This window comes from Atractosteus spatula, chromosome 1, assembly GCF_055471065.1.
Source record: "Atractosteus spatula isolate fAtrSpa1 chromosome 1, fAtrSpa1.hap1, whole genome shotgun sequence".
NCBI classification, from domain to species: Eukaryota; Metazoa; Chordata; class Actinopteri; order Semionotiformes; family Lepisosteidae; genus Atractosteus; species Atractosteus spatula.
In genome coordinates this window covers 912,983-936,076 of record NC_142706.1, presented here as the reverse complement: position 1 = coordinate 936,076, position 23,094 = coordinate 912,983, and the positions used below count along the sequence as shown (strand labels likewise).

General features: G+C 48.0%; 2 protein-coding genes across 3 annotated transcripts; one reads left to right on the top strand and one right to left on the bottom strand.

Annotated features, from left to right (window-relative positions):
- The first annotated feature begins 1,447 nt into the window (after window positions 1-1,447).
- On the top strand, window positions 1,448-13,081 carry dcun1d4 (DCN1, defective in cullin neddylation 1, domain containing 4 (S. cerevisiae)). 2 transcript variants are annotated; one of them, XM_088911016.1, is made up of 11 exons: window positions 1,448-1,481; window positions 3,848-3,909; window positions 6,195-6,234; window positions 6,888-7,002; window positions 7,787-7,875; window positions 8,854-8,924; window positions 9,272-9,363; window positions 10,345-10,453; window positions 10,928-11,032; window positions 11,816-11,918; window positions 12,488-13,081. In XM_088911016.1, the coding sequence occupies exons 1-11, from the start codon at window positions 1,463-1,465 to the stop codon at window positions 12,541-12,543; spliced, it is 861 nt and encodes a 286-aa protein (XP_088767142.1). In that variant the 5' UTR covers window positions 1,448-1,462; the 3' UTR covers window positions 12,544-13,081. The 2 variants fall into 2 exon arrangements, with proteins under 2 accessions (XP_088767142.1, XP_088767134.1); XM_088911008.1 differs by lacking the exon at window positions 1,448-1,481 and adding an exon at window positions 2,376-2,476.
- Window positions 13,008-22,103, bottom strand: lrrc66 (leucine rich repeat containing 66). Its single transcript, XM_088910998.1, has 4 exons — window positions 20,439-22,103; window positions 19,297-19,466; window positions 18,491-18,830; window positions 13,008-18,001 (listed from the first exon to the last, which is right to left on the bottom strand). Exons 1-4 carry the CDS (start codon window positions 20,827-20,829, stop codon window positions 14,919-14,921), a joined length of 3,984 nt encoding a protein of 1,327 aa, XP_088767124.1. The 5' UTR covers window positions 20,830-22,103; the 3' UTR covers window positions 13,008-14,918.
- Between the last annotated feature and the right edge of the window lie 991 nt (window positions 22,104-23,094).

Sequence of the window (23,094 nt, the reverse complement as noted above, 5' to 3'; positions counted from 1 at the left end):
CGCCTCCCCCATGTTCCTGTGCTGTACAGGTAGCTGTGGAGACAGGAAAGCAGCTCCTGTTTCTGAACAATGTGAGACAGGGGAAATGGAAGCACACAGAAGTGAAATTTGGTCTTTTAAATGTATAAGCCTTAAGAAAACAGCATCCAGAATGGACCTATAAGCAAAGATGTGGGAACTCTGACTGTACCCCAAATGTATTACGTTTCAACACTTTCTCCAGAAAGGCGTGTTTCCAGAGACAGGACATTGATTTTTACACTCTGCCCTCAATGTGAGGTACTACAGTACATAAGATTCAGGGGTCTGAGCGCTGAGCAGTTGAAGCTCTCACTGTAAACTCCGTGTCTACGCATTTTTAGTGTATTTTTGTGGTATTATATAAAAGCGATTAAAGTGGGGGGGGGGAGGAATATTTGTCTCCAGTTGCAATCCGTCGCCATGTTAAAGTTCCATCATTTCTCTGTGAAGTTTTGTTTCTTGAGGTGGAGGAATCTTTCGGTCTGAGCGGAGCAGCCAAAGCCCGTTTTCTCCTGCAGATATCCGTGTGTTTTCACGACAGGAGAGAGAGCTTTGTCATCCTCGCCTGGATATTGTTTTTATTGTGTACAGACCACAGTACTCCCTAGGCAGGACACAGGGCACTTAAAATTATTAATACGATGTTTTCTCGTTATTTTCCTTTTAAAAACATCGTTAATTAGCACTGGACGCTGACAGCAGTAACATTTATGCATTTGCACTGAATTTTATTTGAATTTTAAATAAAAAAGAATGACTGACCACAAGCCATGCTTCTGTACAATTTTGAGAACCATTCCTAATGCTTCGGATGTCATTTAAAAACAAGCACATAGAACATCGGTCTTTAGTCAAATCTCGTGTTTAGTAGATAAGCAATTTACCATTTTCTCGCTACACGTAAATCCTGCAGTACATTCTTAAACTCACACTAAGGTCTCTCACTTAACAGACCACATCAAACCACACCACACCACACCCCCATAATAAACAAGCTTGCCATGAGAACCAATCATAGCCCCGCATACGCGATATTCGGGTGATTGAAGGGTCTAATGACCAATAGGAAACCCTAAGGAGGCGGGGACCAAGTCCCCACCTCACCAATGAGGCTCCATCGTGGGCTGGCTTTTCATGTTGCACGAGGAAACTCTGGTTAACTGATGTTTGTGGCGAGGTGCTTAACCAATAGGATGCACCTAGGGGCGGGTCTCCCTGGATCCCTGGCCACTCAGATTCCTCGGCAGGAGGGCTGTATTTCTCCGACCGCCTCCTTAGGTTAAGTGACGTTAAGCTTCTCCAATCAGAACAGGGCATGGGCGGGACCGCGGAGTCCTCCGTCCACCTAAATCATCGGGGGGCGTGTGTCACCCTGACGTGCCCCGCCCACTGGCCGGTCTGCAGATTTGCACAGAGAAGCTGGTCAGTGTGTTTGATAAAAATGCACTCTGATGCGGCAAGTAAGTATTTGTGCCTTTTACTGTTAATTCGTAAATTACCATTGTTATTTTTCATTTTTCCCAGTCCAGAAGGGCCCGCAGTGGTGTGCCAGGTCAAATTCTTACTTTTCCCGTTTATATTTCTGCACAGTTCCGTCTGTTACCCTGTGCTGGGTATTAATTGGTATTAATTTACGCCTTGTCTTCTAAGAGGTGAATTTCCCGGTCATATTATTGCCGTGCAGGGGCTGGAAACGATCGGCATTTGCACTTTTGTCTAGCTAAGGATGCCATAATGCGAGACGAAGGAAATGCACGATCTTTTTTCCCCCAGCAAAAAGGTAATCGCGATTTGTTGTGGAAGAAAAGGATCTCGCGAATGCTTGCGGATCGCGCAGAAAAACGAAGGGTTATGTTGTGTTTTTACAGCGTAAATAGGTCAGTTTTCAAGCAAACTGCGGGGGGAAAAATACCAGGAGGAAAATTGTGACGCAGTTGTCTGGAAAATCGTTTTCATTTCTGCCAAATGTGCAACACGGTTGCAGGCCTTACCCGTGATGGACGCAGAAGCCACCCATGAAGCGATTTGCAGGGTTTATTTTACGTAGCAGCGATTCTGCAATAATTTATATCGCATTCATTAGTTGGGGGTGAGTGTGAGGAGAAGGGGGTGTTGAATGAACGCTCGTTTCCCGGGAACTCTGGGAAATGTAGTTCGTTCGGGCACCGGCGGATGCGGTAGACAAAAGCCTGCGGTGGCAAATGAACTACAATCCCCATGTGTCCACTCGCGCTCCTCATACTTTGTAAAACTCGGGGCAACTTGTCTGTACTGTTATGTTATACAGCGAAGCGCAGTCGGGCTTGGCCTGGCCATAGAAATTGCCTCTCGCAGTCGTGGCGTTGGTTCTGCAAAGAAAAGGCTTCCAGCAGGAGCTGAACTCCACGTTGCTTGCAACACGGGACTAAATAACACAGTTGACTCGGTGACAAAAGGAGAATATTATTAATCCCAAGTAAGTCATATTAAACAAAACAGCAATACAATGCGGCAGTTTCCAGAGGACGCTACAGTTTGTAGTGAAAAGCAGGTGGTTTTCCTGGAAGTTAAAGGAAAAGAAAACACGTCTGTCCCCCTTTCTTCTGCACCTGAAGTGGGGTAACTGGGGGGAAACCCGGTTCGGCTGAACGTTGGACGGGTCAGTGTGGTACCAGAACACAGCTGATTGAAATCCACGATTCCGTCACTTCAGTCCGAGGTTGGGTTTAATGTCGGAGCCACCGTCTGGATAAAATAACTTAAAGCAAAACGGGCTTCGTGTAGCAGCCAGGCTTGGGCGTCTTTCTAACGTGCAGTTCAGAGTCGTGGCGCTGTGGGCGGGTTCGGTCCCGGTTCCGGTCCAGGTAGACCCAGCACTCTGAGGGGACAAGATCAAAATAAGCCCAGAGGGCAGGTGGACCGACGGCCTCCGCGCCTGTGCGACCTTTCTGACGTCCTCAAGGGGGGTGGGGCATCGCAGATAACCGGGCGGCCGAACTGGGTCGGAGCCCCGACCCGGCAGGCCTGTGCGGTGCCTCAGTTTCCAGGCCGGCCCAGTTCCGATGCAGAGCTGCGAGAGAGCGGGCCACCGGGCCCCGTTCCATACATAGTCACTCCCCGATGCCAGGGTCTCATCCAGGTGCTTCCTGAAACAGGCCGGGACCTGTGCCGCCTGCCTCCTGGGTCAGAAAGTGTATCCCAGGGTGTCTGTCTGCTGCTGGGGTGATGTGGACCACCCCAGCCCCTGGGAGACGGCAGGCCCTGGCGCACAGCGAGCGTGCTGGGACATCCCGAGCTGTGAGGAGCAGGACGCGACAGTCTGATCGCGCTGGGTATCTCATCCACACAGGAGAAAAAAATCGGCATTTCACATCAGTTGAATGTTCAGCAATGTTGTTTCCTCGTTCCTTCCTGTGGAAGAGCAGCTGTATGTGTCGCAGGAATTATGGAAATGTAGAAATTGAGCCCAGCCCTGGTCTTCGTGCTGGGGCTTTGATCTCTGATCTGTGCTGCTGTTCTGCAGGTCGAGCTGAGCTCAGATCTCGCCTTCACGGATCTGTCATGTGCTAGTCGCATCTCCCAAGTCCTGACTGAGCATGATGCCAATAGAAAACCAAGATTTGTCCCAGACAAAACGCTCATCTGAGTTTATACCTCCTGAGAGTGTCCCAGGAGATGTGCAGGAGTCTCACACGCATACCTGAGGGGATCCCCTTCATGTGGCCTTGGTATAGCAGTTGTGTAAGGATGCACTTCACCCCCTCCTAGATGAGTTGATTCTTGTGAACGTACTGCACCTGACAGTAAACTCCTGACTGGGACTTAATGTGGCTTTCTTTCTTTACAGATTTTCAGCTGAACTCTCACCTTACTACTCTGGCGAAGATTTACCACACCCTCAACAGGCTGGTAATAATGTTTCTGATGTGGTTTTAACAGTAGCAAAAACTTCAAGATGAGTGCGGTGCTCTTGCTTTTACTGGCCAGTGTCTTTTTTTTTGTAAGCTCATAAAGTTTCAGGGTATATGAATACACATGCTTACATATGTTTACATTCCAGTGCAGTACAGCAGGACAAAGAAGTGCATCTGTAGTTCACAACAGTGGCTTCTCTTTAAACAATAAACCTGCATGCTAACTAATATTTAAATTTATACTGTAATGCTAGGAGTGAATTGCACTTGAGCTGTCATTGTATTGTACGTTGCAAAAGTATTCAGACCCCAGAACAGTTTTCATGGTAGTTTGCAGTCATGACACTTTGAAGTAGCTAGTATTGCAAGCACTGTACTCCACACCATCAAAGCAGTAGCCAACAAGACTCGGACAGATATGCAATCATGACTTCTCCATTTTTCTTTCAGAAGTATTCTAACCCTTTGCGGTGACCCACCTCAATTAATTTAGGTGCACAAGATTAACTCAAAGCCACCCAATGACAGTAGCTTCTGTTTTGTGCAGTAATGGTGGGTGACATGATTTCTGACCAAATCCACCTGTCTCTGTGTGGTCCCTCCATCAGTGATTGGCAGGCAGACACTTGGCGATGAAGACCGATGAGTTTGGAGTCTGTTCCCTGCCTGTAGTCTTAGAGCTGCTCCTTAGGGCCTAGACTGGGATGTGAAGGGGTGGGTTTCTAGAAACATTTGCAGGGGGAGCAACTGTCCTGGCCTGGAATGTGCAGATTTGGGTTAAAAGGCTCTACTACAGCCTGTCTTAACGAGACCTGTGGTCGCACCTCTGTCATGTGGAAGAAGGTTTGGGTACTTTGTCTTAATTATTCTAGTGTGTTTTTGTTAGAAGGGTCTTTTAACACTCTGGTCTGTGTCTGCTACGCCTGCTCAGAATACAGGGAAAGGGATACCCAGAGCTTCCTAGCGCTGCAGTGAGGGGCCAGACAGGCCTCTTCGCTGCCGAGCTGTGCAGCAGGGAAGAGGTCAAGGCAGTGCACTATGGGGTGGCTGTTGCCTCAGAGCCATGATGGCTCCTTCGCTAGGCATCGCATTTCCTGTCTTTTTACCCTCCTGCACATGACAGGGCACCCCTGGGGAAGCAGCATGCTCTCACCATGAGCCACAAGACTGCGACAGGCTTCTGGGGCTGTTTCTTTACATACAGTACACTGCCTACTGGGGCCTTGTCTGAGAGTCTGTGCTCTTCCACCACACAGGGCTCACCTGTCTGGGGCAGATCAGGTAGCATGGTGCCTTTCCCTCATTAATGTCCAGACCTCTCTGGGAGCAGTCCTCTGTAAGGACTCCCAGTCTCCTAGAAGCCTTGGGAGACAGAATTTCTCAGTGAAGCACAGGTGTGACCTCTGTTCCCGCAGTTGGGTTGTTGGAAAGGGTAAGAAGGAGTGCTGTAAGTCTAAAGAGGTCAGAATAGTTCAGTGTATTGAAGTGGACAGCCTTCTTTGCGGGGATGGCTGTATTGCCTTCAGGCTGAAGGTCTCGAGTCCTGTGGACCCACGCCTCAGCAGGTCTGAATCACGGAGCAGGGAGTCTAGCTTCCCCCTGTGGCTAATATAGAGCATGTTGGGGGGGTTGAAGAGATGTGAGGGTTTTGAACTGGTGTAGTCAGGTGCAGGTTTTTCCTGCTCTCTCAGTAGGCCCTGATTTGTCATTAACCGAATGAGCATGTGAGATATTGGCTTTCTTCACTTCCGATACAGAATAACATGTGCGTTCTGCTATATTGTAAGCCCAGGAGGTTAAAAGCAGCAGGTCTGCTGTAGTTTAGCTGCAGCATGCTGAAGGATATGGGCAGTGTCAGAGGGTATACAGAGTGCAGAAAGAGCAGAGCTCAAGCTTTGCTGTTGACTGGAAATCCACAGCTGGATAGTGATACTCTAAAATCCTTTCAGTGCATGTTCCTAGGGGCTAGCTTAGACCCTTCCCACTTCAGCAAGTTAGGAATGTTTTCCATATGCTTGTGTAAGTGGTTTTTGGATCCTTGAATACAATGTGGTTGGTTTTGTGTCTGCTGTGATTCTGCACTGTGTGTATTTTAATCACAGGTGCCATAAAAAGAAGTTGTATTTTGAACATACAGGTACCTTTGTTTTAAAAGGATGCAGTTTTTTGCAAGGTTGCTGGCTTAAGAAAACTGTAAACCGCTTACTTCCTGACCTCTGTGTTTGATCTCCGTCGACAGCTTCTGTAAAGCCGGGAACATAATGATATCTGTCTCCACAGAACCTGACGGAAGACAGTAGCCGGGAGGATCACCAGACAGGTATTTAAATCCCCCGATGGATTTGTTTAGAATGTGATCTGTTGCAGCTCTGCCCCAGTGCAGGTTTAGCAGTGTTGTGAGCTAAACGAACCAGCACACACTGTGGACTGGCTGTACTAGCACGACGCATTGGATAATCAGGACTTTTAGTTTTGCTTAGTGCTACGAGTTGGGAAGTTATGTAAAATGTAGGTTGGTATTTCCATACTCAGAGTATTAATTTTGGGAATTATCCACATTTGGAAACGGAACATAATAGTATAATAGAAATAATAGTATTTTATTTTTTCACAATATTTTAACACGGTGTGCCCAATGAAGGAAATCCACCAGATATTCTGATTCTAATCTTATCTGTTTCGGCTGGCGAGGGCCCTTTGTCAGTGGAGCACGGCGTTGCTGACAGAGCGGTAGGTTTGGGCTCTGCAGTGAGCCCTCACTGTGCGCTGGACCGGTGCGGGGGGGCGACCTCCCGGTTTCCGGGAGGGGCTCGGGTCCGACAGCTGCCGGGGCGTTCGGCTGGGTGTGGTGTGATGATGTAGACCTGTATCTCGGCCTGTAGGCGGGTGAGGACGCGTCCCAGCTCCCACACCTCTGCTGGGTCTCTCTGGGCGCGCGGCTGCGGAGTGATGGCTTTCTGGCCTGTCTTCCAGGGAGCCTCCGATCGTGCGGCGTGTCGGACTGTTGTACGAAGCCAATGCCCCCCAGGAAAAAGAGGAGGCCCGCGGCGGGAGACGATCTGTCTGCGAAGAAGAGCAGACATGACGGGTACAGAGAGCTCTCTTGCCTTCTGATGGCTGTGGCGCCGCGCCTTCAGTTACATTCTCACTCTCGTCTGCTCCCTGCCCCTTCCTCCTTACTCCCCGGTCTTCTCTGGTGCCTGGTTCATCGCCTACTTTGCCTCTCTCTCTGACACCTGAAGAAGGCTCCACAGCCAAACTGTCGTGTTTCTTTACCTTTCAGCGTGATGCCTTTGCCTCCTGCAAAGTCTTGCCGGTGGGAAAGCAGTGCTGTGGGCACGCAGGTGGAATACATCATCGTGACGTGTAGTTTGTGCTGTTTGAGTGCTGAGCATCCAGAAATCAAGGCAATGAGCACAACATGCCCAGTGACCTTGGATGCAGAGCTCATTCAGAGAGTTCATTGCTTTAACTTTAAAGCGCTTTCCGTTCATCCTCAGGCCCCTGCCAGGATGTTTGTAGGAGGGTCTGTGATTTTCACTTGTGTTCTTTGAAATAAGTTGCTTGCTGATGCTGGATGCCACAGAGATTGTTTGACAAAAAGGGAAGTTCCTTGTGATAATTTGTTCTTCAGTGCCACTATCAAGTAGCATTTTGAAAACATTTTAAATTTTAATTTCATGTTTGCCTCACTGTGTAATTGAGATTGAGACCCGCTCGTATTATTCGAAACCCTGATAAGTGACTTCGACTGACCGGTCAGGGGCTGCTCTGTGGGTCCGGGGGGCCGCAGTGCCCGTTGCCCGACGCTTCAGTGCGATTGGGGTGGCTGTGCTCGTGTGCCGTAACGCCTTGGTGTTCGTGTTCTGCAGGATGTACAGGAAACACGAGGCCACGAGGATCAAGAATGAAGAGGTGTTCTCGAGCAAACGCTGCTTGGAGTGGTTTTACGAATATGCAGGTGAGGGGAGAGGCGTGGGGTAGGGGAGGGGAGGGGCTCGGGGCAGGTGGGATGAGGGAGATGGGGCTCCACAGCACTCTTTCTCATAACTATTAAAGGAGAAATCATCTGCTTGTTTCAGATAGTAAGCAGCTGTATAAGTCCTAGGCTTTCTTAGTCTCCAATGCTCTTTTTGTGGATTGGGCAGATGAAAGAGTAGGATCGGCAACCGTGATTCAGTGCTCCAGGCAGCCAAGATGGCTCCTCTGCTCCTGTAGGAGCTTAGCGCTCTGCTCACAGTTGTAAAAGGAGGCGTCCTGCTGCCATGTGGGCTAACCTGGGCAGGCCCACGGGGCCTGCTCTGTGCATCTGCATGGGCGCATTGAAAGAGCTGATGTGGCCACAGCCTGGCACTGATAACACCATCCAAGACCCCTCCAGATCCCGGAGTCTGCTTGCGTCCCTCTGCCGGCGAGCACGCAGCTCAGGAGAGAGGCGTCCCGTACCGGGCTACACGCCCAGTGCGTCTGCACAGGCAAGGGCCCGTTGTGCTTCACAGCCGTGTCCCTGTGGTCTGTCGGATGGTTACAGAAATGTGCCATTGCGTAACCAGAGTATCTGTAAAGCTGCGAATAGTACTGTGAGGGAGTTTTACAAACTGGTGCGTCTTTCCGGATGATACTTGCTCAAAGGACATATCCGTGGAATAGTTCTGAGTTCTCTCTGATTGTGATTGGTTTGAGCGGTGATTTACACTAAGCCTAGTGAGTGTTGTACTGGAGTTGTTGGGGCCGGGTCTCCTGACTGATGGGTTGCAGGTTCAAGTCCCAGGTGCTTGGAGAGAGATGCTGTACCACAGTTCTGCAGCAAACCAGGCTGGTTTATAAACCACATAACTATGTTCTCTGCTGCATACAGCATGGAGAGCTGGGCAGTTGTGATTGGGGCAGCACCCGATGATAAAAGCACCTGGTAAATTTTGGTGGAATTGCGTTTCAGGTAACGATGACGTTGTGGGACCAGAAGGCATGGAAAAGTTTTGTGAAGATATTGGAGTCGAGCCTGAAAATGTAAGAGGCTGCCTGAGTTTTCAAAACTGTTGGAGTGTTTGAGCTTTTGAACTTGCCAGGCTAGCAGGATGTTGAATGGCAAACTCCAGGTTTGTGACACAGCTGTTAGAGTTTCTTCTTTCAAAGTATATAAAAAATTCACTGAGTTAAAGTAAGAGGATGGTCTCATACCACTGAATAAAACAATTTGGCTGCCTTTGATCTGTCAGACTCATTAAGCTAATACTAGTAGCTGTATAGTATTAATACAGTGTGCATGCTAATGCACACAGGGGCTCAGTGTTGATGTGGTATTACTGTAGATAGTGCCAGTGCTCATAGCTGTTTTCTCACTTTCTCCTGTGTAGGTTGTGATGCTGGTTCTAGCCTGGAAGCTGGATGCACAGAACATGGGATACTTCACCTTACAGGAGTGGCTGAAGGGCATGAGCGCATTACAGTAAGTTACTCCCATGACCCTGGTTTCTGTAGGAGCTGCTTGTGGAGCGTGTATGGTGTGTCTTCCTGATTAATAAAACTCTCCTGTAAAGAAATTAAGCCTTTCTCCAGCTTTTCTGCTCTTGCTGTTATGCTATTGATAGCCTCGCGAGGACACAAGTAGAAACTGTGTGGAAGTGCATTTAAAATGGAGAACAGGAGAGGCACTTCATTACACAAAGGGTGGTGGAAGTGTGGAGCAAGCCACCTGATACCCTGGCTTCTTTCGAGAGACAGCTGGATGAGACCCTGGCATCTCTTGGCAAACGGGAGCGAACAGGCAGGGGGGCCGAATGGCCTCCTCTCGGTTGTGACCCGTGTTCTGTGCGTGATCTGTGCGCTAGCGTGTAGCGGTGTGTAGTCAGAGAGGGCCCGGGGGCTGAGGCAGGTTGAGCTCCGTGTCCCAGCCATTGCGGGTTCAAGTCCAGGTCATGTGTCTAACTAAAAAGCTAGTACTGCTCTAGTTGCATCATAGGAACCGTCACAACTCTGTGAGTTTGTGGATTACGAGAATTCCCCTGAATTTTCTTTCAAGAATACTGCGGCAGCAGTTAGTCTATGGGGCTGCATGTTCCAACAGCAAACCGCAGGTACTTAAATCTAATTACAGGCTGCAGCTTTGTTCCAGCCTGGCCAGTTCATGTGTATGACCTAGAGGTTCCAGCTCCTGCCTGGGTCGTGCTGTGCGCTGGTGTCTTTCTGACCAGACGGCTCTAGGTTGGGAAGGATATTCGCACCCTGCTGTTCAGATTAAAGGGCCAATGGGATGATGCTGCAGAAGTGATGAACGTATTTCCAGGTGCTCCTGGCAAAAATAAAATGTTCATCAACATTTTTTTTAAAAAAATGCACACGAATTGATAGGTCTTGGTACCTCTTATTTGAATTGCGCTCTCTGATGGAGTAAAGGTCATTAATCAGAATTTTTTCTTCAAACTTGCAGGTGTGACACCACGGAGAAGTTAAGAAACTCTTTAGACTATTTGAGATCTGTACTGAATGAGTCGTCAAATTTTAAGCTGATTTACAGATATGCTTTTGATTTTGCACGGGTAAGTAGCAGCTGTACCCGGAAACTGAAGTTCAAACCCTGTTGAGCTGAATCTAAACTTACACGTACTATTAGCATGTGCAGGGCTGACTTTTGACATTACATAACTGCCTAGTATTATCATGTATACGTTCTCCTAGTAATTGTTCTTCGTATGTTTGTATCAATTGTCTAGAACTGATTTGGATTATTTCCCGTTGCTGAAAGATGCCCTAGTTAATGTAGTGCTGTTTTCAGGCATGTTTTTAATTTTGGAGTAAACGGTTATGCCTCCATGCCCCTCATGAGCAGTGCATGACGTCTTCATCTTTGTTTTCTCGGGACGAAAGTGAACTGAAACCTCGGTCGCGCTGCGTCCTGCGTAGTGAAGCCAGAGAGAGTTGTTGCTTGCGTAGTGCTGGTTACCCTGAGCTGTGGGGTCTTTAACAAGCCTGCCGCTCGGGGTTTGACTGCCTGTTTCTCTCTTCTGGGGCAGGAGAAGGACCAGCGGAGTCTAGACATTAACACTGCCAAATGTATGCTGGGTCTGCTGCTGGGCAAAACATGGCCTCTCTTCCCCGTCTTCAACCAGTTTCTAGAGGTATCTGGTCCTTGACTGCACTCCCTGCCGGCCTTTCCTTTCAGCTTGGTTTATTTTCCCGTCATTTATGCGAGTTCGCTCCGGTCCGCTCGGATAGGGATGATCCTGAAGCAGTGCTCTGGGGAGGGAGTTCCAGCCGCCTCGTCCGGCGGAGACCACGAGGCCTCCTGACCGGCTGAAGCTGCTGGGCTTGTGTGTGAAGTCTCCACACGGGTGGAGCTCCACCATGCTGCTTGCGCTGTGAAGTAGCTGCAGCTCTCGTTTCAGCTTCTTTCACCATTTTGTTGGGGAGGGGTATGCACCCTTCGCAACACACTGCCAGAGCTCTGTCTCAAATAATTCGGTGCTACAGCATCTCAGGACTCGCAGGAGACGCCCGTCTGAGGTGTCTGGACAGGGGTCGGTTCATTTGCTGTGATGGTGGCCACTGCTCACTGCTCTGAAGGGCTTGAGTGCAGTAGTTGACCATCAGGAGTCCAGTATCTGAGGGTATCCTTGTGTCCAGTGTTTGAGGGTCACCATGTCCCCCTGTCAGCATGGGTCCAGATTCTTGCATCAGCTGGAGGGTTGAGGTGTAGGGAGTACCAGGCAAGAGTATGTGTTAGTACAGGCCCCCAATGTAGAGGTCATGCATGTGAAGATGGCCAGTTTCCTCATGGTCAAAATAACTTTTGCTGACTTGGGGGAAGAAAGTGTATTTTGATTTTGTTTGTTTTGGATGGAAATATTTATTGTTTATTTTTATGAGGTTAGTTGCAATTCTTATTTTTGTTTTCCTTGTAGCAATCTAAATATAAAGTAATTAACAAGGACCAGTGGTGCAATGTGCTGGAGTTCAGCCGGACGATTAATCTTGACCTTAGTAACTACGATGAGGATGGGGCCTGTGAGTATAAATCTCCATGCTGTCGGTACCGGAACACTCTTACCTGCTTGACATCAGACAGGTCTCTGTAAATCATGGCACAGGAGGACTCCTGCTTATGACATGTTTAGATGTTCTTTTTAATGTGCAAACCTGTTCTACAGTGGTAATTAGGGGGCATAGATTACTTATTATTTCACTATTACTATCACTATATTACTTTAATGGGTTATTTAGTGTTAAAAGTCGTGTGTGCATAATAAATACTTAAAAGTGCCTTTTGTTTTGCTAGAATGACAATTGTAAAACAGCGTCTTGCTATAACAGGCGATCTGAACACGGGCAAACTAGCTTAGCTGATGGCCGTGAAAGTTGGGATTTAGAATTGGAGGCGTTGCCGAGTCCCCTGAAACAGAAAGGGGCCCCCAGCCTGTTGTCCGGGCAAGGCGTACCGAAGGCTCCGGTGTCGGGGTGGCCCCTCTGGGAAAGAGGGACGGCATGGTCTTCGTCCCCGAGTGACCGCTGCAGGGTAGCCTGGCGATGCGCGTGCTCGCGGTGTGTACTCACTGCTGTGTGTCCTCTCCCCCCAGGGCCCGTGTTGCTGGATGAGTTTGTGGAGTGGTACAAAGACAGACAGATGTCGTAGCGCGCCAGGGATGGCCTCGTGGAAAACCACTGTAACTGCAGCTGTCCATCATGTATCCATTGAATTCCTGTTCATCCCAGCGCGCATGCAGCTTCTCTGCACCGTATTGCACTCACAGGGACTGTGGTGTTCACTGTGCAGCTGGCCAGCTCCACCTCAGTGAGGCGCTGTTCCTTGATGGCTGTTCTGCATTTTGTATTGACACTACGAGCTGGTGGAGCCACCAACATTCACACTGTGATGTGTATATTGCTGTCTGTATTTTGTAAATGTGTATAAAGTTGCTTAATAGAAAAATCCATTTCAGTTACATGTAATGTTACAAGAAAGCTTACCATTTCAGTGACTCTTTGATCTTAAACTAAGTCACTTCAACCAGGGCACATTGTCAGAATCATTTAAATGTTTGTTAAATCTCGACTTTGAATTAGTTTTTGTTTTACTTCTTTGGCATAATATTTCACTTTTTTTAATTTCTCTCAATTTATTTTCTCTGTATCTGTCCATTTAAAAATTATATACTTGTTTCAAAGTTTAATTTGGAGGGAGTTCTTTTGTCAGCGCCTTCAATAACTCGAGAAGGAGATCCGATGGGAGAGCCTGCAGCTCTTGCCTTTCCTGGTGAAAGACTGGCTGACCCTGGAGCACGGGGGCCTCAGCGGGGCTCGCCTCGACTGGGCTGGAGCCCTTGTCTCGTTTTGGCTTGTCGATGAAGTGGTTAAACTGGAGGAATCTAGGTCCAGCAGGCTGCCATGTTTCCCCCTGTGTGCTCGGCGCTTTGTCTCGGCCACACGGAGCGCTCCGGCAACTTTCCACGGAAGCCCAGGACTCGGCTGTGCCGAAAGGCCAAGCTCTTCGGGGAGAGCATGTGGGGTCTTATGGACACAGGTGTTGTAGTTCATGCAGTCCTGCTGGCCCGTGTGAGGCAGGTTGTGGGAAATTCATCAGTAGAGCAGGAGACCTGTGTGGATTCAGTCATTGTTGAGCTCAGTAAATACAGCTGCCCAGTGTTGGGCGTTCCCCACGGAGCACACGCACTGCAAGGGCTTCCCAGCTCTTACCACAGAAGTTACTGTTTCCCACTTTCAATATTTGTCTTTAGTCTTTGATACGTAACAAAAGTTTACATTTTTACGTATTTATTATTTCTTGTATGCGTTATTGCTTCTTCTCTTGAGGAATTCATTGTTGCAGCTGTTAAAGCAAGCCCTGCTTTATCCTCTTTTAACATACCTGTTGGTAAAGTCTGAATTAACAGATCGCACAAGTACTCGAATACCTTCCACAGTGTATTTAAGTAGTAAGATTGCGGTTCCTGTAATGTGTAGTGTATATAAATGTTCCACACTTCACAAGCCCAGAACAGGATATCGTTCACAAGTGTGGACGGAGTACTTCTAGTGCTGCGAATCTCCACATGGTGCTCCTGTTCCCTGTCAAAGTGTAATCTTCTGGCCTGTCTTGGCATAGATTTTATTTAATTGGAAATGTGTTCATTGACATGATGCCCTCGTGTTAAAGGCTTCATAAATCCAACAGGAAGTAGTGAGCACTTAGAATTTTTTAGGGACTTGCACGGCAGTCCAGTGGGGTGTTGTTGTACATTCAGTGTTCTGTACCTTGTTAAATTGTCATTTAAAGCTTCAAAAAATCATTCTAAAATGTGTAGACCACAATACATGGTGATCTCTACACATAGGCAAAATATTTTTCCTTCAGCATGAATAATGGAAAAATGGCATATAGTATTATGTAATTTAAAAAAAAATGGAAGTACAGTACACGGAGAATGGATAAATGAGTATCGAACACAGACAAGTCTTGGTGCACAGTTAACATGGGCTGCCTTAACAGCCACCTCTTATTATCAGACTCGTGGTAGGACAGTTACAAACATCAATCAGCTCACTTTTGTTTGAAATAGTCAAAAACTAAAAACTTTTTAAGGGGGTTAAGAATGGATTACTTTACAAGATCCTAACTATACACAATAATAAACTTGACAGAATTTAAGCTTTGAGGTGATTCTAGATCTGTGACCAGATAATGCTTTTAAAAGACTAAACCCTTAAAAGGCAGCCCGATGATCAGTACTTCAGCCAATAATTGTAAATTCCTTTTCATTCTTAAAATTCACGTTTTTCTACCGGACTAAAGCCCTTTTGAGATTTCCCATGTGTCTTGAGAGCTTGTTGGTGTGAATGATCCTTCAGTCCTGCAGCTGGGCTGGCGCAGTGTAGTTGAGTCCAGCTGCCTTTAGATGCTGCTGTGGCCCAGTCCTGTTGCGGGCAGGCTGATCAAATGCAAAGTTCTAGGAAATGTGTTTCACTGAATTCACCTCTGAGTGAGGTATGAGCTCGGATGTGGAAAATGTTTCAAGCTTCGCTCCCCTCGTCGCTCCTGGCCTCTGAGAGGAAGAGAGGAGCCACCGGGCTCCCGGGCTGCTCCTCTGGGCTTGAGGTGGGGAGGGCGAGGCGAGGGCCCTCAGGACCCCGAGATCCTCCCCAGCCCCGCTCGCAGGCCTTGGGTGAACTGGCCCCCAGGGGTTTTTCTGGTTCTGTAATTTCCCTGGGTGAGATGTACGCAGGCTCCCCCTGCAGTTGTCCTGCTGAAAAGGTCGCGGTGCTCCCCGACATTGGAGCACTTGAGGATTCAGACCTAATACGTGAGGCGTGGGCTGCAGACGGTGTGTTTTCCTTCTCGCTTCCCTTCCGACTTGCTTCTGTGGTTTTGGACACAGAGGAGTAGAAGCCGGCGGAGAAGGTGTCCATTATTTTTCTCTTTTGGACAAAATATCCTCCTTTGGTCCAGTCCAGTTTCTGTTTGCAGTGCGAGAACGACTGAACCGTCTCTCTCCTCTCCCCTGCTGGCGCAGAACGCCACAGTTCCGCTGGCTCCTGGTGACAATGGAGCTGTGTGTCGATCTGCTCTTCCTCGCCCGGGCCAGTCGCCGGTCTCGGAGACTCTGAGAAGTCCTCTTCTGTGGTTGGAATGCCTTCACTGCTCACTAGCGTAGCTGAGCTTCCAGATGAATCCTGAGAAAGGCTGCTGTCCTTTTCTGCACCTGCACTTTCTAGGTGTCTTGGTTGAGTAGCAAACATCTCATCTGGTAAAATTAGGTCTGACCACATCTCACTCGGAGGAGACCCGGTGCTCTGGGGACTCGCATTCTGCGGTGTCCCACTTGGAGGAAAGGCCGTGTGGAAGTCATCAGCCCCTGCCTCTGTGGGAGCGGGTGGCCACTCTGTCATTTTTCCAGTCTCACACGAGAAGCTCTGCAAGGTTGGATTGCAATTGAAGACCGTCCATCCTGCAGCTTCGTGTTCCTCCATGCTGCCCTTTGTCCTGTCTAGCGTAAGATGCCCCTGTTGGTCAGACTCCTGTGCCTCTTCAGTTTTGGCGTTTTCTGCATCTTCCTCCATGTCCTTAAAAGACGGGGAGCCGGGACACAAGAAGTCTCCACCATCGGGTACAGTGGTGGGTTGTGTGGAGAAAGTACCTGTGCAACATTTTTCCTGGTGTAGTGTGCTTTCTGAGTCAAGGTTAAATGTTGGAGAAGAATTCAGGTTGCCATCATAATCAGCATTTTCACATGTATTACTCATGACTCGATTGCCCCACTCTCTGTTGTCGATTACCTGCAGGTTTGCAGCAGGCTGTTTTTCTGTAAAATCTTGTAAATACTGCCTCTCAGGACAGTGACGTGAGAGATCGGGACTGCTGTTGAAGCTGCCGTTTTGGACTTCTGAATTACTTTCATCTTCTCTTGGTTTGTTTGGGGTTGGTCCACCAAAAGGAGACCACCTTTCCATCTTTAATTGCTGGGCTAGGTTGAAATCCGAAAACAATGTGGCATTCGTGTTGTCCTCGACATTGGAGTCGCTGAACTCGAAACTCTCTCCACTATCATTCCAGAATTCAGAATCAAATTCTGGGCTCAGTTGGCTCAGTATTCCTTCCGTCAATTCAGGAAACCCTTTGAGGGTTTTATGGTCTCTTTCTTTATGGGTATCTAAGATGTTTGACATTTGAACGGATCTCCCAAACTGCTCATCATCCCTGGATGGTGCTGTCCAGGGATCAAGACAGCAGCTGTCACTTCTTCCTGTGGGAGTGTCCCCACTGACAAGCTCAGCTTTCTGAAGATCGCCAGGTTCGCTCTGAGCACTTCCAGCACTGCTTGAAGCTGAAGTTTTCTGTTCCTCCACTAGGCCTGAGGAGTAGTAGAAATTCACAGTGTCTCTCTCTTCAGCTGGTGCCTGTTGAGATGTCCACTCTGCTCCTTCCCTCCTGGTATCCACAGGTGCATGAGAGCCACGGACAAGGACTTGTGAGCGATCGAGTTGCCCCTCAAAATAGGCACTATGATCCCTGAAGGGAAAGGGTTCCCAAACGGTGCTATTTACGTCTTTCTCTCTCACTGCAAGGTCCTCCTCTATATGACCAGTGCTCTTCACCCAAGCACTGCCCGTCTCGCTGACAGTTGACGATGGCAGCGGACGGCCGGACTCCTCCACGCTGTGGGAATAACCTTCTGGTTGCTGAAGATCTTTCACTTCATTAAGATTGGAGGGTTGTTGATTAAACCCTGGACCCAAAATCGCATGCTGTGCCTCAAGGTCCCCCTGTAAATGGCCTGTGGAGGGAGCAGTCTCCTCTTCTGGCCTGGACGTCAGGTGACCTGACACATCCTGCCCTTCATGGCACGGTGGGAGGGTGAGGCCCTGGTTGTCTTCTCCCCTGAAGTGCTGGTGTGCGTCAGTCAAGCAGTGAGGGTACCATGGAGGGACAGATGCAAAAATATTTTGGTTGATTTCCCTGTTCTTTGATTCGGCCCCTGTCAGAGTATGATCTCTGACCACTGAACTGTGACGGCTGGTGGAACTGCCATTTTCTGAGGCGCAGCCCTGCCCGCTTTCAGCGCTGGGTGGAGCTGGGAGGATGGTAACGTAGTTATCGTTGGCGCCTCTGCTCTGCGTGGGATTACGTGTCTCGCCAACCGATGCGCCTTCTGTTCTCTCTGCATCCGCACCACCCTCTGAAAAGCCCTCATTCTCGTACGTGTGCTCGGCTGCAGATCTTTTCCGTCGGTGAATCTTGTGCCAGAGGAGGTCCAGGAGAGGTCTGGCCGCCACTCCGATGAAGAAAGCGCATATGAACGTGATGAAGACAGACAGGCAAACAGCCAGAACGAAGTCTGAGTGTCCGATTTGCTTCCTTGGGGAAGGCCGTGTATCTCTGGCCGTCCTAGCAGGTCTGACAGGCCCGTGACTTTGTGCGTGCACATCCAGAATGAAGACACTACCCAGATTTGCTCCGGACGCGCACACGTACAGTCCTGCATCTCCTTTCTGCACGCTCCTGATCGCCAAACCCCCATCCTCACGGAGCTGGAGCCGGCCTGCGTGAGTTTCCGAAACCTGTCCATGTGGCGTCAGCCAGTACATCAGCTCGGCGTCTGGAACAGAAAAGAAACACATTGCCAGGTTAATTTAGCGGGTCGAAGAGTTCTGTAGCGGAGAGCTCAGGTGGAGCAAAAACTAGGAGACAGCAGCCCCACCAGCAGCTGAGTTTGAGAGCCCCAACAGCCCTGCTTTGTGACCTGTGATAAAACAAAAAAATGACACTTTGTTTGATTTCAGAAGCTTTCTAGTTAAAACGCTGGTCCGTCAGGGATCGGCAAGCAGGTGTTAGTCCTAATGTGGCTACAGGGTCCCGGCTCAACAGAATGTGAATTTAGAGATTGAGATGGAGACAGTGGTGCAGTGCGTATGGACTGTGTACACGACCGAGCGATTTAACACTGGGATGTACAGCAAGTTCGGCTGTAGACCATACAGACCACATGCTAAGATTTGCTAAATTTTCCTTAACATTTTTTTTTTCTTCAAAAGTAGTAGCGAACATATCCTAAAAACAATCCATGAGTGTCCTTATCTTTGAGTACCTTGATCTGAGATCCCACAAGGAAGGACCATGTGCTGCTCAGTGCGCGTGGTCACTGCTCGAGGAAGTCCGGGCTCGCCGGCGGGCCTCTTGCAGGAGAGCTCGGACTCTTCCAGGGTCAGCAGGTCTCTCCCAGCCAGGCCTGCTGGCTCCTCGCAGACAAGGGGCCAGGACTGCTGCGATGCACCCCTGATAGAGGCCAAGCAGCTCTTCACTGCCAGGAGCCCACAGTCACAGAGCCAGCTGTTGTTCCTCAAGTCCACTCTCAAACCGGGGAGGGTCAGGGAAACACAGGCGGCCGCTGGGATGGTGGTCAGTGCATTATAGCTGAGATCCAAGACCTGGTGTTGCGAGGAGATGAACAGCCTGGATGTGATTTTAATTTACTTCTTAATTGTGCAGATACAGAACGAGATGATTTATTGTATTACTAATCTTCTGCAACAGCTTCACAAGCTTCACAGTCTCTCATAACAGCAGGGTTTTTTTTTTTTGCTGAAAAACTCCTAAAGTGAGATAAATGTTTAAAAAGATGCTTTAAAGCAGTAGGTGATGGCCACACCTAACATGGTATTTATTTTAAACACTAATATTTCATTTAATTTGACTAAATATGCAATTTAGACCTAAGATCTCCATTGTTGTGGCGTTTACTGGCAGCATATATTTAAAGTCATATAAAACAAACCTAGGGCAAGTCTTTGTCTTTCATCAGTCTGGACAGCGATCGAGTTCTCTGCAGAAAGCACTTGACTATTAACAGCTCTGTCCTTTCCGCTGGCCCGGGCAGAGGTCAGCTTAAGTTACCTGTAACTGCCCCACGTCCCTGAAGGCTGAGGGGTCGATGGCGGAGATCTCGTTGTGCTGCAGGAACACGGCTCTCAGCTCTGTGCAGTTCTGGAGGTCCTGCTGGCGGATGGCGGATATTTTGTTGCCGGACAGCTGCAGCACCCGCAGGGAGGGGCTCTGGCCCAGGCCTGGAAGAAGGACCAGCACCAGACCTTACTGCCCTCCTGCCCCTGGGCTGCTCCTCCCTGCGTCTGCCCTGGGCCCTGGCAAGCTGAAGTGAATCCTGATGGCAAACTAAAATGACCTCCCGCACGCCATAGGAAAAGTCTAAATTAGTCATCAAAAATAACTGTTTAGTGTTTGGCGGAGAGTCTAGCTAGAGCCCAAAGTCTTTCCACATCAACAAGCACAACCCCCTGCACTTAGCTGATCATCTGCTAGTAAGTAACCAAGAGGCATGCATTCATCCTGAGGTCAAAATAAGGCTTTATTATAATCTGACACTTCAGCCTCGAGTCAGTAAGAGGGTCTAAGCATATTTGACAGCCATCATCCATCCACGGGGAACGGAAGAGCTGTACAGCAGCAGCTCTTTCTGCAATGCAAGGATGCCTGTGTTCCTGAGGTAAGTGGATGATTAAAATAATCTGGAGGGAGCAGGCCATGCTGGAGATGATCCTCTGAAAGTGTAGGGATTTCCGATGCCCCTCATTCCACATTCCAACGCCCGGGCGGGAGGAGACTCGTTTGAAGAAACTCATTCATATATACCTCACCTCGTGAAGTTTCAGGTCATGTGACGATAATTAATCTGGTCCCCCCTGTTTGGGCTTGAATCACACATTTCTCGCATGCACACACCTAGGTTATATTAAAGAAATCCCTGGGGTTTCACACAATGAAATGTGTCATAAAGTAAAGTTGATATATGATTTATAAACCATGATAAACTGCAAATCTGAAGAAGAATATATATGACTATTTTACCTGGGAAAACATGCCTCTTATTAAACATGAACAAGTGTTTTTAACAACCATGGTTATTCATGGTTAAGATAACCATGGTTTTTAATAACGCCACCAAAAAAAAAAAGCTTTTCACATCAAAACGGAACTCTTCCTTCGGTAAAGGAAGTAAACTCGGCCCCACGCCCACTCACCCGCAGGGATGCGTCTCAGCTGGTTCCTTTCCGCCGACAGCAGCTGCAGATCGGGAGCCCAGGACGCACAGAGGCTCTCCCCGCTCCGGCGTGGGGGGTCAGGGGTCAGAGGGCGAGCGGGCTCCGGGCCCCCTGCCCCCCCCAGGCACAGCGACAGGCGCCTGATCCTGTTGCCCCCGAGCCGGAGCTGCGCGACCCCGCCGAGGGCGTCTCGCCCGAGGTCCAGCACCGCGACCCGCAGGGCGAGGCGGCTGGGCAGGGCGGACAGCCCGGCGCCCGAGCAGTCCAGGACCGCCGGCCTGTCCCAGCGGCAGGGCTGGCAGTAGCACAGCGTGGACAGGGACAGCAGGACCGCCGCGGCGGGGCCCATGGCGGCCCCGAAAAACACCATCTGACCTGGGACCCGGCCCCCAGCGCTCCTGGTGCGCGCCGCTGCAGGCTGGTCTTACACACAGCTAACAACAACAACCCAGCAACAGAGGTGTTTTCTGTTTCTGAGAACTAGGAATTGAAATTCTGAACTGAAGAGAAATCGAGGAAAACATGCATTTTTAATCACTCGAATCCTGCCTCCTCACGATTTCTGGTTGCCCAGATTAAACCTGAGGTTTGCGTTAGATTAGGGTGACCAGGCGTCCTCTTTTTGAGACCTAAAATAACAGTCTGACTGGGATTTATTTTAAAAAATCCAAAAAGTTTCCAGGATTTTGTGCTGCTCGTTACTCAGACCATGTAAACAAACACAGGCCTACAGATTTTCCTTCGTTCCACGCATTACCGGTAGATGTTTTCAACTTACACGCAGCGAAGCTTGAAAAGGGTTTTTGCGAGTGTGTGGCTATTTTTATGGCCATGAGAAATTCATTATATTTCAAAACGTTTAGTTAAAAATAGATCTTAGGACTTCTCCTAAGTTATGATGGCTTCATTTTTTCCTCAGATGTTAAGGCCTTTGTGTTAAAATGAAAAAAAAAGTTTAAAATAGGGCTCTATTCTTGTTTTTTCCTTGTTTGCCATTATGGAAGAGAAACAGCAACCCTGCAACTGTTTAAAAGTTTACTAAGAAATTTAATAAAAACTAGAGAGTTTAAATTGATTTTTTGATTAGAAAAAAAAAAATTACTTCAGAGGTGTGTCGATTATCCACCCGTCCTCTTTCTTGAAAACCAAAATATGGTCACCCTACTTTAGATCCATCATCGTGTCTGAACTGCAATCCAAGTCACTTCTTCCACCTCCTTCTTAATAAAAAAACAAAACAAATTGTGCACCCAGGAAATTTGGTGATAGACCAGAAGTCTGTTTTGCTAGAAGTTAAAATATATCCTGTTATATTTGCATGTTAAATGTCCTCAATAGACCTTAATTACATTTCAAATACACAAAGTAAAAGGATTTCAATGTAAATGAGTTTACAGGTCTAACCAGAAAATAAAAAAACAACTATTTGGTTTAAAGAACTGATCACTTAATTGATAAAAGATCATAATTCTATTAACTCAGATGCCTTAAATAGAACAAAATCACCTGCGTTTTTATAAGAAGTTCATACTTTCATTTGGGAAACAAGATACCTAATATCATTTTCTTACTCGTTTTCGGAATTGAAATTCAACACTGAAACAGCTGGTTAATTTGGGTATCTGTGATCAAAATAATAATAAAATAAAGCTATTTTATGAAGTGATTGAACACTCACCCCAGAAAACACCAAGCCTTCTCAAAGGGCGGACAGTCTTGTGACTGCTTTCCTGAAATATGGTTCCTCATTCACTTTCCTACCATAAACAACAGATCAAAGTCTGCTAGAGTGTTAAATCACTGTAGCTATTCTGAGCAGCAGGTTCTCTGGAATAATTCACAAGCCTGAGTTAATGTCTTACCAGTCCTTTTGCTGAAGGCGCTGCAAAAAATATCAACACAATGAGTGCAAAAACAGTTTAGAACTTGGAGGACCTTATTAGCAGCAGTCTTAATTAAACGTATTCAGTTGTATTTCAGGTTTTGAACACTTGAAATTTTGTTTTACCATCATCAACAAACCCCACGCTCAAGCTGGTCAGTGGTTAACCAGAGAGGTAAGAGTGAGAAAGGGGAATATTGCCTGATGCCAACTATGCAACAAATCTCCACATAAGACGGCTCATTTTGTCGATGAAGCTCCAGGTTTTAGTTAAGGAAATGTCTCAGAACTGCAAATGAAAATTACCTCCAAGTATCGGACTTGTAGCTGTGGGCCACGTTCACCTTACCGTCGTTCTGGAAAAAGTACTAAAGGGGACCCTGTGGACCTGCTGAATCTGGTGACTAGAATTAATTATGTGAATGGGAACAGATAGAATTTTCTGTGTTCAGAAAATTCAGTGTTGCTGCCGAGACATGGGGTCTCTTCTAATGCTCCATGGGAACTAAGTACAAATAAATATACTAGCCTACAGTACATCCCACCGGCCAACACAGCCAGCGAGGTCAACACTGAACTAAAGTTCTCATGACAGCTTGATCAGCCCAATTACTTGAAGATGAAAAACCCAAAAGAGCTCGTTAAAGAATGAGCCGCTTTGCCAACCACTGCTACTTTCGTTGCGCTCAGAAAAACTTGCGATCCTTACTTTAGCTTATCCCAGTAGTATATCAGTCAACACGTATAAATAGT

Coding starts and splice junctions, on each gene's coding strand:
- dcun1d4 (XM_088911016.1), top strand. Junction 3,910..6,194: donor ACCACACCCTCAACAGGCTG/GTAATAATGTTT, acceptor CTGTCTCCACAG/AACCTGACGGAAGACAGTAG. Junction 10,454..10,927: donor ATGCTTTTGATTTTGCACGG/GTAAGTAGCAGC, acceptor CTTCTGGGGCAG/GAGAAGGACCAGCGGAGTCT.
- lrrc66 (XM_088910998.1), bottom strand. CDS start 20,829: ATGGTGTTTTTCGGGGCCGCCATGGGCCCCGCCGCGGCGGTCCTGCTG. Junction 19,467..20,438: donor GCTGAGACGCATCCCTGCGG/GTGAGTGGGCGT, acceptor TCCTTCTTCCAG/GCCTGGGCCAGAGCCCCTCC. Junction 18,002..18,490: donor TTGTGGGATCTCAGATCAAG/GTACTCAAAGAT, acceptor TTTCTGTTCCAG/ACGCCGAGCTGATGTACTGG.